General features: G+C 49.6%; 6 protein-coding genes across 6 annotated transcripts; 4 read left to right on the plus strand and 2 right to left on the minus strand.

The window, feature by feature from the left end:
- Nucleotides 1-14: 14 nt before the first annotated feature.
- On the plus strand, nt 15-2,194 carry FVEG_07963 (centromere/microtubule-binding protein cbf5). The gene is made up of 4 exons (XM_018896704.1): nt 15-307; nt 432-588; nt 669-1,300; nt 1,351-2,194. The coding sequence occupies exons 1-4, from the start codon at nt 178-180 to the stop codon at nt 1,893-1,895; spliced, it is 1,464 nt and encodes a 487-aa protein (XP_018754218.1). The 5' UTR covers nt 15-177; the 3' UTR covers nt 1,896-2,194.
- A 1,200-nt stretch (nt 2,195-3,394) lies between these two features.
- FVEG_07964 (hypothetical protein) lies at nt 3,395-4,411 on the plus strand (the record flags this gene model as incomplete). The annotated part of the gene is made up of 1 exon (XM_018896705.1): nt 3,395-4,411. One exon carries the CDS (start codon nt 3,395-3,397, stop codon nt 4,409-4,411), a length of 1,017 nt encoding a protein of 338 aa, XP_018754219.1.
- Nucleotides 4,412-4,820: 409 nt separating this feature from the next.
- On the plus strand, nt 4,821-7,339 carry FVEG_07965 (hypothetical protein). The gene is made up of 3 exons (XM_018896706.1): nt 4,821-5,941; nt 5,997-6,248; nt 6,303-7,339. The coding sequence occupies exons 1-3, from the start codon at nt 5,677-5,679 to the stop codon at nt 7,100-7,102; spliced, it is 1,317 nt and encodes a 438-aa protein (XP_018754220.1). The 5' UTR covers nt 4,821-5,676; the 3' UTR covers nt 7,103-7,339.
- Nucleotides 7,340-7,506: 167 nt separating this feature from the next.
- Nucleotides 7,507-11,763, minus strand: FVEG_07966 (hypothetical protein; the record flags this gene model as incomplete). The annotated part of the gene is made up of 2 exons (XM_018896707.1): nt 7,507-9,500; nt 9,744-11,763. The coding sequence occupies 2 exons, from the start codon at nt 11,761-11,763 to the stop codon at nt 7,507-7,509; spliced, it is 4,014 nt and encodes a 1,337-aa protein (XP_018754221.1).
- A 324-nt stretch (nt 11,764-12,087) lies between these two features.
- On the minus strand, nt 12,088-13,443 carry FVEG_07967 (hypothetical protein). The gene is made up of 2 exons (XM_018896708.1): nt 13,363-13,443; nt 12,088-13,308 (listed from the first exon to the last, which is right to left on the minus strand). Exons 1-2 carry the CDS (start codon nt 13,377-13,379, stop codon nt 12,099-12,101), a joined length of 1,227 nt encoding a protein of 408 aa, XP_018754222.1. The 5' UTR covers nt 13,380-13,443; the 3' UTR covers nt 12,088-12,098.
- Nucleotides 13,444-13,602: 159 nt separating this feature from the next.
- Nucleotides 13,603-16,452, plus strand: FVEG_07968 (hypothetical protein). The gene is made up of 3 exons (XM_018896709.1): nt 13,603-14,841; nt 14,898-16,326; nt 16,419-16,452. Exons 1-2 carry the CDS (start codon nt 13,812-13,814, stop codon nt 15,884-15,886), a joined length of 2,019 nt encoding a protein of 672 aa, XP_018754223.1. The 5' UTR covers nt 13,603-13,811; the 3' UTR covers nt 15,887-16,326; nt 16,419-16,452.
- Nucleotides 16,453-16,481: the final 29 nt, after the last annotated feature.

Raw genomic sequence — 16,481 nt, forward strand, 5'->3', positions numbered from 1 at the left:
AATGAAATCCGACCAGAGAAAAAAAAATTTGGAAGCTTCCAACAACACCGGGCAAGACACTGAGGAAACCAACGACTCGCACCTTCCGTTTCTTCCCTCCTGTCGCAAAGAAGCACCTGCCGCGCTTCACCCGGTATATCACACAATTTCCAAAAGGGAAACTACATTCCATTCACAATGTCCAAGGACGTCGCGGTCGTCAAGAAGACGACGACAGAGGAGGAGGAGTACACCATCAAGCCCCAGGCGACCACTCCTTCTCTCGACACCAGCCAGTGGCCTCTGCTGCTCAAGAACTACGACAAGCGTGAGTTTTCTGATACAATTCGATGATTAAAGCGCGTTTTTGATATTTTCTGGTGGCTTGTAGAGCCTCAATTGACCATTTCTTTGAGATTCAAAGACTAACCCATAATCTTCAAAACTTGCAGTCCTTGTCCGAACAGGCCACTTCACTCCCATCCCCAATGGCTGCTCTCCCCTGAAGCGCGATCTTAAGCAATACATCAGCTCTGGTGTCATCAACCTCGACAAGCCCTCTAACCCTTCTTCCCACGAGGTCGTCGCTTGGGTCAAGCGCATTCTGCGGTACGAAAAATTTCCAACCAAGAGTATCGCGTCAAAGTGCGCGTCCAAGTCGAACTGTCTGCTAACGATATTACCTATAGATGCGAAAAGACTGGACACAGTGGTACCCTTGATCCCAAGGTCACTGGTTGCTTGATCGTTTGCATTGACCGTGCCACTCGTCTTGTCAAGTCTCAGCAGGGTGCCGGAAAGGAATATGTGGCTGTCATTCGCCTTCACGATAAGCTGCCCGGCGGCCAGGCCCAGTTCGCCCGCGCTCTCGAGACTCTCACCGGTGCGCTCTTCCAGCGACCCCCTCTGATCTCTGCCGTCAAGCGCCAGCTTCGTATCCGAACCATTCACGAGAGCAAGCTTATCGAGTTCGACAACGACCGACACCTCGGTGTCTTCTGGGTCAGCTGCGAGGCCGGTACTTATATCCGAACCCTCTGTGTCCACTTGGGTCTTCTTCTCGGTGTCGGTGGCCACATGCAGGAGCTTCGACGTGTCCGCAGTGGTGCCATGGATGAGTCCAAGGGCTTGGTCACTCTCCACGATGTTCTCGATGCCCAGTGGCAAATGGACAACACTCGCGACGAGTCTTACCTTCGCAAGGTCATCTCTCCTCTTGAGACTCTCCTGACTTCTTACAAGCGACTTGTCGTCAAGGACAGTGCCGTTAACGCTGTCTGCTATGGTGCCAAGCTCATGCTTCCCGGTCTTCTTCGATACGGTAAGTCCTCAAACGATAATTCATGTTGCAATTTACTGATTCATTGACAGAGTCTGCCATTGAGCATCATGAGGAAGTTGTCCTTATGACCACCAAGGGTGAAGCCATTGCTCTAGGTATCGCTCAGATGTCCACTGTAGAGATGTCCACCTGCGATCACGGTGTCGTTGCCAAGGTCAAGCGCTGTATCATGGAGCGCGACCTCTACCCCCGCCGCTGGGGTCTTGGCCCTGTTGCTCTTGAGAAAAAGAAGCTCAAGGCTGACGGCAAACTCGACAAGTACGGCCGTCCTAACGATGCCACTCCTGCCAAGTGGAGCTCCGAATACAAGGATTTCAGCACCAGCGATGCCTCTGCCGCCGCCGCCGCCGCCGCTCCTGCCAAGGCTTCCGAGGCTGAGGATACTCCTATGGAGGAGGCTGCCACTCCCTCTTCACCTGCTGCTGATGACAGCAAGGACAAGAAGCGCAAGAAGCACGATGGCGAGACCGCTGAAGAGAAGGCTGAGCGCAAACGAAGAAAGGCAGAGAAGAAGGCGGCCAAGGCTGCTAAGAAGGCTGCCAAGGGCGAGGTTATGGACAGCGACAGCGACTAATGGAATCCAGGCCAAGTTTGGGTATGGGCCAAAACCTGAAGGCAGATCTTGATACCCGAGATGTAGGTTCTGCTGGCAAGGAGAGGTGTGCTTGCTGTACCATATTCTTGTTCTAGTACCGTTTTTGGCTGCTTGAAATTGTTTTTGGGGGTTATTATGGCGTTTTTGGTTCGAAAATCCTGGTAGGAGTAGATGCGAGGCACTCAATGCAAAGCACGATAAAACTACTGCATGTCTCTGTGGGAACCGTCTGTCTAGGACCTGTGAATGTATGAGGTTGAATCATGTCTATCTGCCGTAGTTTATGCTTGTGACCGCTGTGTGTAAGAACTGATGCGTAGTTTGGGTACACTAACAAATGACACATAATGTAGCGGTCACGTAATACGGTGGCTCTTGGTGTTACGGTATTGTTGAAATCCGATCTGAGGTCCCATCGTCATGAAACGTCCATCAAATCTGGGCAATGCATGTGTTGTCATGAGGCTACTGTAAGTATGATGACACATTTTCTGGGCACGAAATGAGTGAGAGCATAAGGTAGTCTTAGTTGAGTCATGGTTCCACAGGAGGAACAATGCAAAGTCCCTGGTACGTACGGTCGAGTAACAATCCAACCGTTGTCGTATTAGTCGCAGATCAAAAAGGAACCAGTCTTGGCCAAACAAAACATTGGACCTGGGTGGAAACACTGGACGAATCAGGCTCCAGCAACGCATCTCGAGTAACAGCTGTCCCTGTTTCATAGTTGAAGGAGTGGACTTCCACCGCAGCAAGCTGTTCGCTAAGCAGAGGATTCAAGTCGCTGCAACTCTGTTAGCCAGCGCATGGCACAGCATAACGGCGAGGGATATCCCGGCTTGGGCGTTTACTTGTACTGGCTGAAATTTGGGTCCCTTCTTTTGCCTACTCCTATTAAGATCAGGGATCGCCTTAAGATTAAAGTGTTGTCAAGAGAGCGTCTAGTTGGCTGTTTCTGTCCTGCATGAGAGCGTATTGGCGTGATGGCAAAGAGGGTCACGAAGTAAGTAGTGAAGTAGGTCCCATGGCTTGGCCTGTGGCTGTAAGAGTAGAAGTATAAAGTGAGGAAAACTCGGAGTTTAGCTGTGCGTTTGCTCGTCCAAGGTTCCGATATCAAAAGTTTCTTCCCCCAGAGATCAATCAGAGTTGCTCATATCGAGAATACTTCTCAACGAGACCCTGCCATCGAATCAGAAGCCTATCTACACTTTGCAGGCATATTCGACTCAAAGCCTTCTTCTGCAAAGTCTGTTTTTTCCTTGGGATATAAATACTTGCCAAGTTCTCATCTGGGTCAAGGATTCACAACTCAACGTCAGACCGTGTTGATCACTTAGCCTCAGCTTTCCTCGGACCCAGGTGATCGACTATACATGACATCGGGATTAACTGATACCGAGATTGAGGCTCAGCTGAACGATTTATATGCTGCAGTGCCAGCGTCCCAGAAAAGGTTGAGTTCATAGGATATGCCCGTCATGTCCGCTTCATCGAGCCTCTGGAGGCGAATCATCTTCTTCATTCTCACAATTTCTATTTTCGACACTGCATCAGCCCTACCAACAAATACATCGGCTCCTGTTCTTCGACCTTTCATATTGCCACCACCAAAGCAGCACTTAAATCGAAGACATAAACGTCGCGGCAACTCTTTCTCCCCACGACTAGATATCAACTTCCCCGACCCATGCCTCGTTCAAGACCGAGACGGCCACTGGGTGTCTTTTGCAACAAGCGGTGGTGGTTACCACATCCAGGTTGCTGTGGCAGATGATCTCATGGGCGAGTGGACTCATCTCGAGCAAGATGCCCTCCCCGGACATGGATGGACGATTGGCAGGAATTATTGGGCCCCTGACGTGCGGAAACTTGGGGAGGACTCGTATATAATGTACTTTTCTGGAGAACTTCCTGAAGGTGGACATTGTATCGGAGTTGCACGATCCCAAACCATCACCGGTCCATATGAAATGGACCCTGAACCATTCGCCTGTCCACGTGACGAAGGCGGCGCAATCGACCCGGCGGGTTTCTTTGACGAGTCCACAAACAAACGATATGTCGTCTATAAAGTCGATGGCAACGCTCTCAACAACGACTCGGGAACTCCCATCCGACTCCAAGAGGTCTCGACAAAGGACGGCTCCACACCGATCGGCAAACCTGTGGACATCCTGGACCGGATCGCCTCCGAGGATGGGCCCCTTGTTGAGGCTCCAAGTCTGGTACGGACTGAACAGGGCAAGTATCTGCTCTTCTTCAGTAGCCACATGTACACAAGCGATGCCTACGATCTCAAATATGCCATTGGTGACCGGGTCGAGGGCCCTTACAGGCGGGGGAAAGCTCCATTTCTCAAGACACCAACTCTGGGCCTGAAAGGTCCCGGTGGAGGCACAAGTTCGGAAAACGGAAAGTTCATGGTGTTTCATGCGTGGTGCGGGAAGGGCAAGAGATGTATGTATGCCATTGGATATGGACTTGAATACGAGTAGAAAAAGAAAGAACCGGCATCGAGAGGCGACAGTTGTGATGCCTTGACAAGAAAGAAGCAAATCTTTGGCAGTTTTGGTGTTTTTGGGGCGGTTTTTTGGTTAAACTTATAGATTAGATTTCAAATTGATTCATTTCATATGCGCTTTTTCTTCGTAGTCGTTTCCAGGCATGTTCGCAGGTGTGATGGATGTGATGATGATGATGATGATGAATGAACTTGGTGGTGACGGCTACAGCCATGAGCCAGCCTTATTAGTTAAGCGCTGGGGCTGCTTGGGCCCCTAAGGCTAATAACCGCCCTGAACTACACTGCCGCTTTCCTTGTCTCTGATTCGCTGCTTGTAAGGACCACCTTTTGACACTTCCAGGCACGAACCAATGAGGGAGGCCACAGAAAATCTTCCGTAAACAGACTCTGTCTGGTATGTCTCAGTTCACCACAGTTCACCACCCTTTCTATGTCTCATACATACAACTTAAGCGCCCGTAGCCATCTTCACCACCCAACTACATAACCCTCAATCCTTGTTCGCTGCTTGGGCCACCTCGATACCGCCCGGGGAACAGTTGCTTCCTATCACAAGCATGGATCGATGCGGCACGGACAAGTTGGCGGTACTTCCTGAACCGAGAATTGGGTGATTGGGAGCCATAGCGCGGCTCCCAGACCCCCCTTTTCGGTTGCATTCGATCCTTGGCCAACACCAGCTGAGTCTAGCAATATGCAATATAGGGCAGAGTATGCATCTTAGTGCGGTGAAGTGTGGTGCATGGCGTTGCATCTGCAGCTCTCGATCGAGTGATGGAGATTGGAGAACGACACCCACGTTCTCGTTTTCTCTTCGCACTATCCATAGGGAACTTAGGTATACTAGGTTAGGTAGTTAATATGCAGAAGGGCTGCAGCTCGCTTCTCTACTTCTCTTCTGTTCTCAAGAATCCTCGCATCAGATTTCCACTTCTCGTTCCTTTCTACTCCTCGCTCGTTCACTCATTCAAACGGCGCCTTTAATTCCTATTTGTGTTGAATTGCTATGTCCTTCTATTTAACGACGACTACCAACATGTTGTAACAAGGGTATCTGGTATACCAACCCACCATATTCATTTTCCTTTAATACCGTTTCTTGACCCTTCGAATCGAGTTGTTTCACAGCTGGCCTGGCCTCACTCAGATCGACCTTGATACCCATCAAAATATTCATGTCGCTTATCGAAACAGCGACCTTCTTTTTTGAAACATTAAACACCACAGCGGACCTCCATGATGCTCCTATTTTCTATTGTCTCTTTCTTTTTGTTCTGGACGCCGGTCTCGGCTCTACAAGTCACGCCCAACTCTCCCTGTTCCCAGTTCTGCCTTGACCGGTCAGATCCCAATTCCTACGAAACCCGTGGCAGCGAGATTGTCTGCGACGATGACGACTTCAAGAGGAAGGCAGCAGGCCAGAAGTTCCAAAGATGTCTGGCTTGTTTGCAGGACAGTGCTTTCAAGCAGGGCGACGAAAGTGACCAAGATTGGTTCTTGTGTAAGTCATGCTAAGAACTCAACTGTTTAACATGATCTGACTTTTGCACGATTAGACAACATGCGTTACTCTTTTGACTACTGTATCTTTGGCTACCCAAATGCAACCGGCATCAGTTCCGGCCCCTGTATCACATCTGAAGCTTGTGGCCCCATCGGGAATGCTCTGAAGAAAGGCATTACGGAACCCAACGATAGAGAACAGTATGATTACTGTGACACTGATGACAAAGCGATGCTCGGCGATGCGGTTGATAAATGCCAGGCATGTGTCAAGGCGGATAGCTCCCAGACAATCATATCGAATTGTGAGCCGTTCCCTAACCCGGCTGCTTGATCCATCTAACCATCTCTTTGTCTAGTCCTTGTTGCCCTCAGTGCTGGATGCCAACAGCGTCCCAAGCCAGGAACCCCTGTAGGGCTCAATGACACTGTTTTCAGCGAGGGGACCATCTCGATTGTAGATCCATCTGCCTCAGTTGCACCAGGAGATAACCATGACCTTCCCAACACCTCAATTGCTGCCATTGCTGTTGGTGCCGCCGCTTTCCTCCTTATTTCTGCAGGTTGTATCTTCATGCAACATCGGAAGCGCAAGAAGCTTTCTGTACGCAACAGACGCTCTTCTCTCTCGTTCCGTTGCCAGACACATGTTACACCAAGAACTCCTGGCTTCCACGACCTCCCCCCTTATATGGATGAAGAACGAAACCTGTCAAAATCTGCACTTTGGAACCCACGTAGTGCAGTGAGGAATCTAAACGACACCCACAAACTCGGCATTGTCACTACCGCTATCCCGCAACCGCCACCCACAAAAGCTCCTCTACACACGCCCTATCGCGAAGATGCGTCTCCAGCAGAAAGTGTGTCAAGCTGTACAAACGCTCCCCTGTTGTCAAACTCAGCTGGGCCACAATGTAGTACACCAGGTATCACATCCCCGCTGTTTAGCCCTGGCTTCTCTATCACAACGCCCCGTTCAGCTACATTCCCACGTGAATGCCACGATAGCAACAATCCTTGGGTGCAACAACCAACTAATGGCTCGGGCAAAGGCTTTCTGAGGAAAAAGCAGTCCAGAGATTCACAAGCTCCCAGCGAAACACGGAATATTCGGATTGTCTTTGATCCACCACCTAAAAAGGCCAGACGGTCGTAAGCTTACGTACCGATGTTTATATATGTTGGTCTTGTCTGAGCGGACGAGTTTCATGGGTAAACAGACACGGTACTTATGGATATGGGCCTTTGTATATAGGGTTTTAGCGGCGAGACGCTGTAATGAGACATGAGTCAAGAGGCAGCGAATGCGTGATGTGATTTGAACTGAAATGCGGACGTGTGTGTATATTTGCTTGACCATTTCTCCATATAATGCAATGCCTTTCCCAACCAGCTCTAAATCATGCCATCACCTCATATTGACACAGGTCCGGAGTAACCGGCAAGACTCAAGTGTTGCGTACTTATGCAACTTCCATCCATCCAACCACAGGAGTATATACTTTGGATGGTACCGCCATCCTCATTATCAGCAGCCTTTCCTTCTTTATCTACACTTCCTCATATATCTTGATCCCAGGGTGTCGAACCTCTGCTGATCAGTTCACTCTGCATTCTGTCATTCTGGTCTTTGAACCAAGTCGCTCCCTCTTCCATCTCCCCCCTCATAGCACGGAGTTCGTCGATTAGGGTCTGCGCATCGCTCATTACTCGTTTATGCGAGCTGATTTTGGTCTGGTCATCTTGAGCTAACTCGCCGTCATCGTCAGTGGCCCGCTTTCTCTTGTTCGTCGCAGAACTATCAGATTCGGTGGTATCGACGGTGCCTCGTGACCCCGATAATCGATGGCGTTCTTCAGAATGGCCAAGGCCACTTATGGAGGCCCGGCGGTTAAAGCCACTCTGGGGCGGGCTCATACCACCCGTTGACTGCTTCTTCCCGTACTGCATCTCGTTCGCCAACCTTTCAGGAACAGCAGTTCCATCAGGCATCTGCACAATCCCCATAGCCTTGAGTCGCCAGCGTTCAGATACTCTGCTGACACGATTACTGGGCTCTGGACTTTCGGTGTTTCGAGAAACAATAGGAGGCAGCGAGCGTCTGAAAGTGGCCGACTGATCACCAAACTGTTGCCGAAGCGCTCTAGTCTTTGAACCACTTCTTGCGAGAGATGAGCTCGATTGTTTGCTGGAGATGGAGCTGGTGGCGGATGGCGCTCTACGCACAATCTTGGCCACAGTTTCCTGCTCGTTGTTGATTCCAGATAGAACACCGGAAGCAAGCAATGCGTCCTCTTCTGCTGCTTGACGGCGCTTACTTGGCTTCTTGTGTTTGAGTAGGTCCTTCAGCTCCTCTGGTCGATTCAACTCGGCGATTTCAGCCTGCTCTCGCGCAGCTTGGCGAGCAGCTTCTCGTTGAGCCTTAGCTTGCGCTACACGCTGTGCTTCATAGTAGGCTCTCATCTGCTCTCGGCCGCTACGACGAAGCTGGCTCAAGCGACGATCACGCGCAATCTCTTTCCAGCGATAGAAGTATCTGACTGATAAGCTGTATGTGCGAAAGTTTTGTGCTTCAGCCAGGGCTTGCTCTTCTTCCTCTTTCTGTCTCCTGGCTTCTTCCTCCTTGACGTATTTTCGATAAACGCCTTGTAGTATGTTATCCAACATAAATGCTTGAAATTCGTCCATGAGCCCGTCATCGCCAGTTACGAACCATCTGGTGAAATCACCCAAGAGGTCACGAGGTGGCGATGGTGGTTTAGGAGGGGGGGTGTGCTCCTTTGTTATTTGTGAAGTTAATGGGGTTGTTGAGAGTTGGGAACCATCACCATTGGATGCAGGATGGGACAAAGACGAGGTTCCAACCGGTGGGAACGAGAATTGAGGTGCTGATGTGGACTGGGGTTTTGTATCAAAGATGCCCGTTGCTGGCTTGCCTTGTTCTCCATTTAAGGTAGGCGTCTTGTCCAGGCTGAAAGCTGCTGAGGGTATCGTCGGTTGTGATGTGGTATTACTTTCGCTCGGTGTGGATGATTTTTGAGCTTGTGTTGCGGTAGTAAAGGGACTTGAGGACAGTTGAGGCGTTGTTGGAAATATGTTGATGCTAGGTTGCTTCGCGGAGGCGGGATGGAGCTCCGGCTTGTCTGCTGTGATCCCTTTGCCGGAAGTGTTCTCTATTGAGGCGGCCGTCGTAGTGGCTGGTAGAGAGGTGGAGGTCGTTCCTGTTGCCGTCTTTTTCTCACTGGAGGCAGAAACCTGACTGAATGGACTGCTCTGTGCTTGCTCCTCCGAAATGGTTGATGGCTTGAAAGAAGAGGCAAACGGGTTCGGTAATGGCCTGTTTCTGGATCCAGGTGGCTGCTGAGGGGTAGGTGCTGCCAGATGAGAAACATTGCCAACGGAGGATTGCGGAAGTGCAGATGGCGTGGGTGCAAAAGGGTTGACAGGAGGCGGCTTGGCTGTCGAAGCCAAGCCAGATACGAATGGGGATTTCTGGAGAGGTGATTGTTGCGAACCAGAAGCACTAATCGAGGCCGTTCCGTTGATTGTAGTCCCTAAGCGAATACAAACGTCAGAACCAGTGGTTTAGGCGTGTCTTTGCCAGATTTCCAGTGGTTCATCTCGAGCCAATGAGTTGTCCTTAGTAAATCTCAAGAACTGTGGCCTGTCGAGTCTCCGGCTGAATGCGATTTCCTATTCGCCTGCAAAGTAAAGGTCTTTACACGTAATCGAACATGCAGAAAACCAGGGGATGCAGAATCTTTGGCGCAAATTAAGCAGTAGGAATGGGGTCTTACCTGAGTTGCCATTGATAGACTTATTATCCCCTCCGAGTTCACTGGGCTTGCCAAAGGATGCAAATGGGTTTGGCGTTGTAGCTTTGGGTCCAGTAGGGATTGTTGGTTCGTTGGGAGTAGGTTGTGTTTCTGGAACAAAAAGGCTTTCTTGGGATGAACCATTAACTGCAGCCTTAGGAGGGTTTGCGCTTTGATAGGTTGTTTGATGTATCAGTTCTGGTAGCGATTTTGAGCCACGCTTCTTTTCAACAAGAGAGTAAGAAAATTGGTGTTGAAGACGAAGGTGAGGTAAAGAGCCACGACTGTCCAATTTCGCGTATTGGCGACTGGCATCGGACGGATCCTCATCGCATTGGCCAAATTCGATGTTGTGCAGCTCCGCAAATTCAACAGCTTGCTCAATGGTATCGAAACGAAGAAACTTGTTCAAGACAGCGGCAGTGACGTCCTTGGAGGTCTCCCTGGGCCGAGCGAGACCTCTGTTGATGGCGGCCAAGATAGCGCGACGAAGCCTGGGAAAGTGGCATTCTGCGAAACAAGCCATTGTGTAGGAAACTTTGGGATCCTCAACTATTCTGAAGTATGATTGATATGCCGCTGATGCGGCTAATGACGGCGCATCCTTCAGAGGCCCGTGAAAGTCTTGGGTATTTTGAAGAGCCTCAACGAGTAGGACGGCCGTACGGACCTCATTGGAATCCTTCCAAAGGGCTGGTTTCCATTGACGCTGCAAGGTTTCTATAATGTTCGAATCGTAGGCATGGAATATGAGGTAGTATGCGCGGAATTCAGGCTCGTTCTCACATTTTATGCCCTGATCGTTGCAATCATCGTAAGCGTCGCGGAGGGACAAGAGGGCTTTCCCAAGCTGTTCTAATTCCTGCTGCTCTACGAAGTCTTCGGGTGTTTTGCCGTCTCGAGTGAGAAGATGAAGTGCCGTAACATGAAATCGTGCGATGTTCTCCAGAACATAGACCTGAATCTTCATTTCGTCGGGGGTGAGTGACGAAAAAAAGGTGAAGTCTCTGCGGATTGCGCGTGTTCTGTCCCATAAAAATCCATGCAAGACTGGTAGGTTGCCGTCGTCACGTAACAGGTCGTCAATTAGATAGTCCAATGTCCTTTTGAGGGCCGGCACTGATCGAACGTCCATAGGTAACGGCGCTTCTTGACCAGCGGCGGAACGAGCGAGCTTCTTCACCATGCGACGTGTGTTTGCGTATGTAGTCTTGGGATTCTTTTCGGGCTGATGAACGTCCATTTCATTAATTCGAGTGATCTTCTCGTACTCAGGGCACATGTCCTCGCAGATGCCTTTGAAATCGATAGCATCCTGAAGAGTTTTGCGCTTATCTGGGTCATCGATCAGTCCGGCCTTCGTTAGAGATGCGCGCGCCTTATTGCGGTAGGTTTCGTATTTCTCGCGGAACTTTGTCACTTCAGCCTTGTTCTTGGGATTGCCAGGCTGTGAAGGCCACTGGGGTGGGTGAATGCCATCTTTACGCAGTTGCTCGTATACCCTTTTCGCTTGCGGATCGTCGGAATGGTAGGTATCGGGGATAGGCTCATCGTCGGAGTTGGCGCTTGATGATGAAGTTGGTCGCGACTCGTTACGCGTCGCCGCAAAAGGAGTTAATCCATTACTCCGCGTGTTTTGTCCTGCTTGCTTCCTGGAGAAGGTGGCAGTATTGGACGGGTTTTTCTTGGGATCAGTGTTCTTCTTCTTTTCGTCGCTTTTACGGTTCTTGTTCCTGCCGCCTCCGTCACTCAGATTGGCATCCTTGTTTTTGAACGGTTTATTGGCCTTGCGCTTTGCTTCACTGTCGCTCTGGTCGCCAAATGCTGATGATCGCTTGGTCCGCTTCGTCTTTGACGAGTCACCAGTACTATCAATTCCGAATGCGCTGCCTTTGTTCTCAGAGTTCGTCGCAAAAGGATTGAACGCTGGAGACGGGCTCCGCGTTGGCTGGCCGAAAGTCGAAAACATCTGATTTGATGATGCAACAAGCGTCGCACTCATCTAGGAAATCGTCTGGACATGGGGATGAGTTAAAGCCCTCTCTATGCACGTTGATGGGAATATTATAATAGAAGTTGCGGTTGAGTGTTGGAGATAGAATTGATCCATTGAGCTAGTTCCTATTCTGGAGAGCTATGCTTTGCTTCGTTAAGGTACACTGGATCCGCCCTCACGTGATTAGAAAAAGGTACATTGATTTTCGTACCATACCTAGTAGAACGTAAATCCTAGCGTGTCGTCCCATCTCCACATGCGCGCGAACACAAGTCTCATTGAAATTCCTTGACTCCTAAACTCCATTCTTTTATTCCAGTCCAATAATCTCAAATCTTCAGTTATTTTATCCTGCCGCGGATTCGAGCAGGCCCCAACCCTTTTCGGATCTCTTCCAATTGCTCGAGGCCTGTTTGAGCCTTAGTCTTCTTATTTGTCCTCTTTCCAGGTTTTGTGAAATTTCCGAGGAAATCATCCATGATGTTATCAAAGTCACCACGAACGGGCCCTTGAACAGTAGACATGGTTGAAACGGCAGACATGGACTGCATGTCGTCCTCCATATCCTCGTTGTATCGCTCCTCGATTTTGTCAAACCTCGCGTCCAAGAGAGTCATCTGTTCAGTTCGTACTAAAGATGAAGAGGTCATTGAATAGCTCGAGTTGTCCGTCAGTGCTCCCTTTCTCTTCTTGCGTCGGCCTCCGTGAGTAGTTGTCGTCCAATTAGATTGCATCTCGGACTGTGATGGAGCAACGGGGGCCTTGCCGCCCTTTTGCTCCTTCTTGAATTGCTTGAAATCTTCAAGCCAATCTTGAGAGGGCCCCTCCTCGGGCTGCTCTGTCGGTACGAGTTGAGGGATGTTGTCTTCCTTGTACTCTTTGTTTGGCTTGGCTGTCGCATCTGATTCCCAGCCGTCATCCTCGTCAAAATCTGCGCCGTCAAACTCATAATCTTCCAGTTCGCGGCCGTCCTTGGCAAGCTCCTTGAAAATATCGTCGTCACCATCGTCAACATATGCATCGTCTTCCAGAGCCTCAAGGACTTCTCGAAGGCGAGGATCCATATCGGGCTGAAATCCCTTGATAGAGTCAGGAATATCTTGTTGGGCCTCGTAGGTCACCCTTGTGAGATTCTTGGATGGAAGAATTTCGTCGTCGAGAATATCGCCTGCGTTCTGCTCAATGTCCAGCTTCTTGAGTGCATCCTCAAGTGACTGTTTCTGCTTTCCTTTGCCTTTGTTTGCAGTAGCCGTCGACTCCACAAAAACAACCTCTCCGCCACCAGTGTTGAGATCGCGCAGATGTTGCATGTAATCGTATTCAGAATCATCAAAGTAAACACCATAACTGGCTGCCTCGCCCTCGTTCGCGCGGACATCTTCGGCCTCATAACCTAGTTCAGAAGCCAGATCATCGAGATCCTTCGATTTGGATGATCCCTTCTTGGTCTGGGTAGGGTTGAGCACCATTGCAGGTGCATTTTCGTCGTGGATGAGAGGATCATTTTGCGGTCGGTGCACCAGCGTAAAGTGCTGAGCAGACTTTTTGTCGCTGCATAATTTGTATCAGCATACTATGATTTCGTAGCTGTCACGGAGTACTCACATCCACTTTCGAGGCATCTTGCTGGTTTGAAGCAACAAGAATTTAGTTATCAGGTGGGCGTGGATGTTGGGCTTAGACGACACTCATCCGGGTACAAAAATCTAGCGGGGTGGGAAAAAATCCTTATCGTATACTCCACAGTTATCCCAGGCCCTGTCAGATCATTCGCACTGTATCCAATCTTATTTCATTGTGGAGGTTCATAGTGTGGAAACAGTAATTTAAACACCGTAACGGACCCCGAAAAATCCATTTGCCCCTCCAAGAAACAGTCATTATTCAGCGGGGCACAGAGTTGATCAGTAGACAGCCCTCTCAGATCAATCCAACTCAGTTTTTACACAAAATCAACAAAACCTCGAGGGGTATTGCGACGTGGAGCAGCCGTTCCTCGTATATTAGCTGCCGAAGCACACTGATTGAATACTACACTCCACGTCGACGTCAAAATGGTTCTGGCAAAGTCCAAGAACTCGGTCGGTTTGGGCAACGCCCTGATGAACGATCGCTTCGGTAAAGGCAAAGGAACCGACAGGAAGCGAACTTCTGCCATCACCAGAACAAACCACGCCACAGGCGAACAATATCTTGTCAACGAGAAGAAGGATGCTGCTTGGGTCAAGATGCGCTCCGTTACCGAGCAGGGCGATCTGGATGAGTTCCTGGCCACCGCCGAGTTGGCTGGTACCGATTTCACAGCCGAAAAGACCAATAATGTCAAGATTATCCATACAGACCAAAAGAACCCGTACCTTCTTTCAGCGCATGAGGAGAGAGATGTCCTTGGAAAGCACAAGCAGCATAAAGGTCGATTGACAGTCCCCCGAAGGCCCAAGTGGGATTCTACAACAACACCTGAAGAACTGGACGCACGAGAGCGAGAGAGCTTCCTTAACTGGAGGCGTGGTTTGGCAGAGCTGCAAGAGAACAATGATCTTCTTATGACACCTTTCGAGCGAAACCTGGAGGTTTGGCGACAGCTCTGGCGAGTTATTGAACGATCGGATCTTATTGTCCAGATCGTTGATGCAAGAAACCCTCTCCTATTCCGTTCAGAGGATCTTGAGTCATATGTCAAGGCTGTTGATCCCAAGAAAGAGAACCTTCTTCTCATCAACAAGGCAGACATGATGACACCCAAACAGAGAAAGGCTTGGGCAAAGCATCTGAAGGAGGCTGGCATTGCGTATCGCTTTTTCTCCGCCGAGCTGGCTAAGGCAGAGAACGAGGCGAGGGAACTCAACGATTCAGAAGATGAGTTGCCAGATGGGGATTCGTCAGAATCCGAAGAGGAGGAACAGGGCGAGGGTAGCGGTCAAAAAGAACAAGAAGGTGCTCCATTGACTCAAGATTCTGAGCAACAGAGCCAAATCGATAAAGAGGCAAAGGGGGCAGAGGAAGCCGACGACATTGATACACAGATTCTTACAGTTCAAGAGCTGGAAGACATCTTCCTGAAACATTCTCCCGCAGACGCAGGTGAGATATTACAAGAAAACCAAACTCCATAAACAATTCAACTAATGCATTGACAGGTTCGGATCATAAGCTGCAGGTTGGCTTAGTTGGTTACCCCAACGTTGGTAAATCTTCTACTATCAATGCCCTCATTGGTGCAAAGAAAGTTTCAGTCTCTTCAACTCCGGGAAAGACCAAGCACTTCCAGACCATTCACCTCAGCGAACGTGTCATTCTCTGCGATTGTCCTGGTCTTGTCTTCCCCAATTTTGCCACCACCAAGGCTGATCTTGTTTGCAACGGCGTTCTCCCCATCGACCAGCTTCGCGAGTTCCAAGGACCCGTGGGCCTAGTCACTCAGCGAATCCCTCAGCCTTTCCTAGAGGCAATCTATGGTATTCATATCCGCACTCGAGCCATAGAGGAAGGTGGTACAGGGATTCCTACAGCTGCTGAGCTGCTCCGTGCATATGCTCGTGCCCGTGGTTTCCAGACCCAGGGTCTTGGTCAACCTGATGAGTCCCGCGCTGCTCGATATATCCTCAAGGACTACGTAAATGGTAAGCTGCTATTCGTTTCACCACCTCCTGGAATTGATGATGCGGCCGACTTCAACCGAGGGCTCTATGATGAAGAGCACCTCCCTGAGAAACGACGAGCTGCCCTAAGTGCCGCTATGGATCAGCTCTCAGTCATCGACCCAGCCAGCAGCGAACCTTTCCTTGCCATGGACGACGATGCTGTTGATCTTGCCTCTACTGTCGATGTTCCCCTACCTGCAGGCCCAAAGTCCAAGAAGATCGACAAGGGCTTCTTCGGTCCTTCTAGCTCTCAAGGTCACGTTAGCCGACCTTTCAACTACCAGTATTCGGAGCAGGGCAGGGAAGATCCTCTGGCGGGTAAACACCTGTCTGGCCGCAAAGCGCGTACAGCGGTCGCTCTCGAGAATGGCCTTGATCCCAAGGACGTTCAGATGACATCAAGCAAGAAGCACTTTAAGGGTAACCCTAAAGGTGGAAAGGGTAAACGTCGCGCTGCCCGTAGAGCAGGAGACGATGATGATTGAGCACAAGCGACGAGAAAAGAGAAAACGGGAACTGAAACTCGGATACACTGGCATTGAAGGGGAACAAAAGGTGGGCTTCGGAAACCGGGTGCATTGGGTCTGGCAGAAAAGGATCTTGTTATGGGAAGGGTTTAGGTCAAGCTATGATGCTACACATGTTTTGACCATAACGGTCAGTTATGGAATTGAAATGAACTTTTGTTTTTTAGACTTGGAACTATTGTTAAATTACGACTCAGCATCAGTGATTACCAAAATTTACCTTGATGGTTTGATCGATATTTCACGTTTCTTCTGGCTCACATATCTAAATAAGTACTACGCTAAGATCTCATAACAAATAAGGAAATATGGGTATTGACTGTCTACACTGTCCGCAGTTCGTCCAAGGAAAGACCGTATCACCGAAACAAAAGGAAAAATTCAAATGCTAAGTCCATGTATGATGAGTCCCAATGGTTCCCCAACTCCACAAAGCAAAACTTTGCCCCCATGATAGTCGTTGTGCCGTGTTCAATGCTAAGGTTCATAGGTTCGTGGTCAAGTGCAAGTATGTTAACGCAAGAGTAAAGGTTTCGTTGCTCGTGCTGGTATA

The sequence above is a fragment of the Fusarium verticillioides genome, chromosome 3 (assembly GCF_000149555.1).
Source record: "Fusarium verticillioides 7600 chromosome 3, whole genome shotgun sequence".
Classification (NCBI taxonomy): Eukaryota; Fungi; Ascomycota; class Sordariomycetes; order Hypocreales; family Nectriaceae; genus Fusarium; species Fusarium verticillioides.

Bases quoted from the DNA above. Each gene is read 5' to 3' on its own strand.
- FVEG_07963 (XM_018896704.1), top strand. From the start codon at position 178: ATGTCCAAGGACGTCGCGGTCGTCAAGAAGACGACGACAGAGGAGGAG. The intron at 308-431 runs GTGAGTTTTCTG...CAAAACTTGCAG, and splicing joins GCTCAAGAACTACGACAAGC to TCCTTGTCCGAACAGGCCAC. The intron at 1,301-1,350 runs GTAAGTCCTCAA...ATTCATTGACAG, and splicing joins TCCCGGTCTTCTTCGATACG to AGTCTGCCATTGAGCATCAT.
- FVEG_07965 (XM_018896706.1), top strand. From the start codon at position 5,677: ATGATGCTCCTATTTTCTATTGTCTCTTTCTTTTTGTTCTGGACGCCG. The intron at 5,942-5,996 runs GTAAGTCATGCT...TTGCACGATTAG, and splicing joins TGACCAAGATTGGTTCTTGT to ACAACATGCGTTACTCTTTT. The intron at 6,249-6,302 runs GTGAGCCGTTCC...CTCTTTGTCTAG, and splicing joins CCAGACAATCATATCGAATT to TCCTTGTTGCCCTCAGTGCT.
- FVEG_07968 (XM_018896709.1), top strand. From the start codon at position 13,812: ATGGTTCTGGCAAAGTCCAAGAACTCGGTCGGTTTGGGCAACGCCCTG. The intron at 14,842-14,897 runs GTGAGATATTAC...ATGCATTGACAG, and splicing joins ACATTCTCCCGCAGACGCAG to GTTCGGATCATAAGCTGCAG.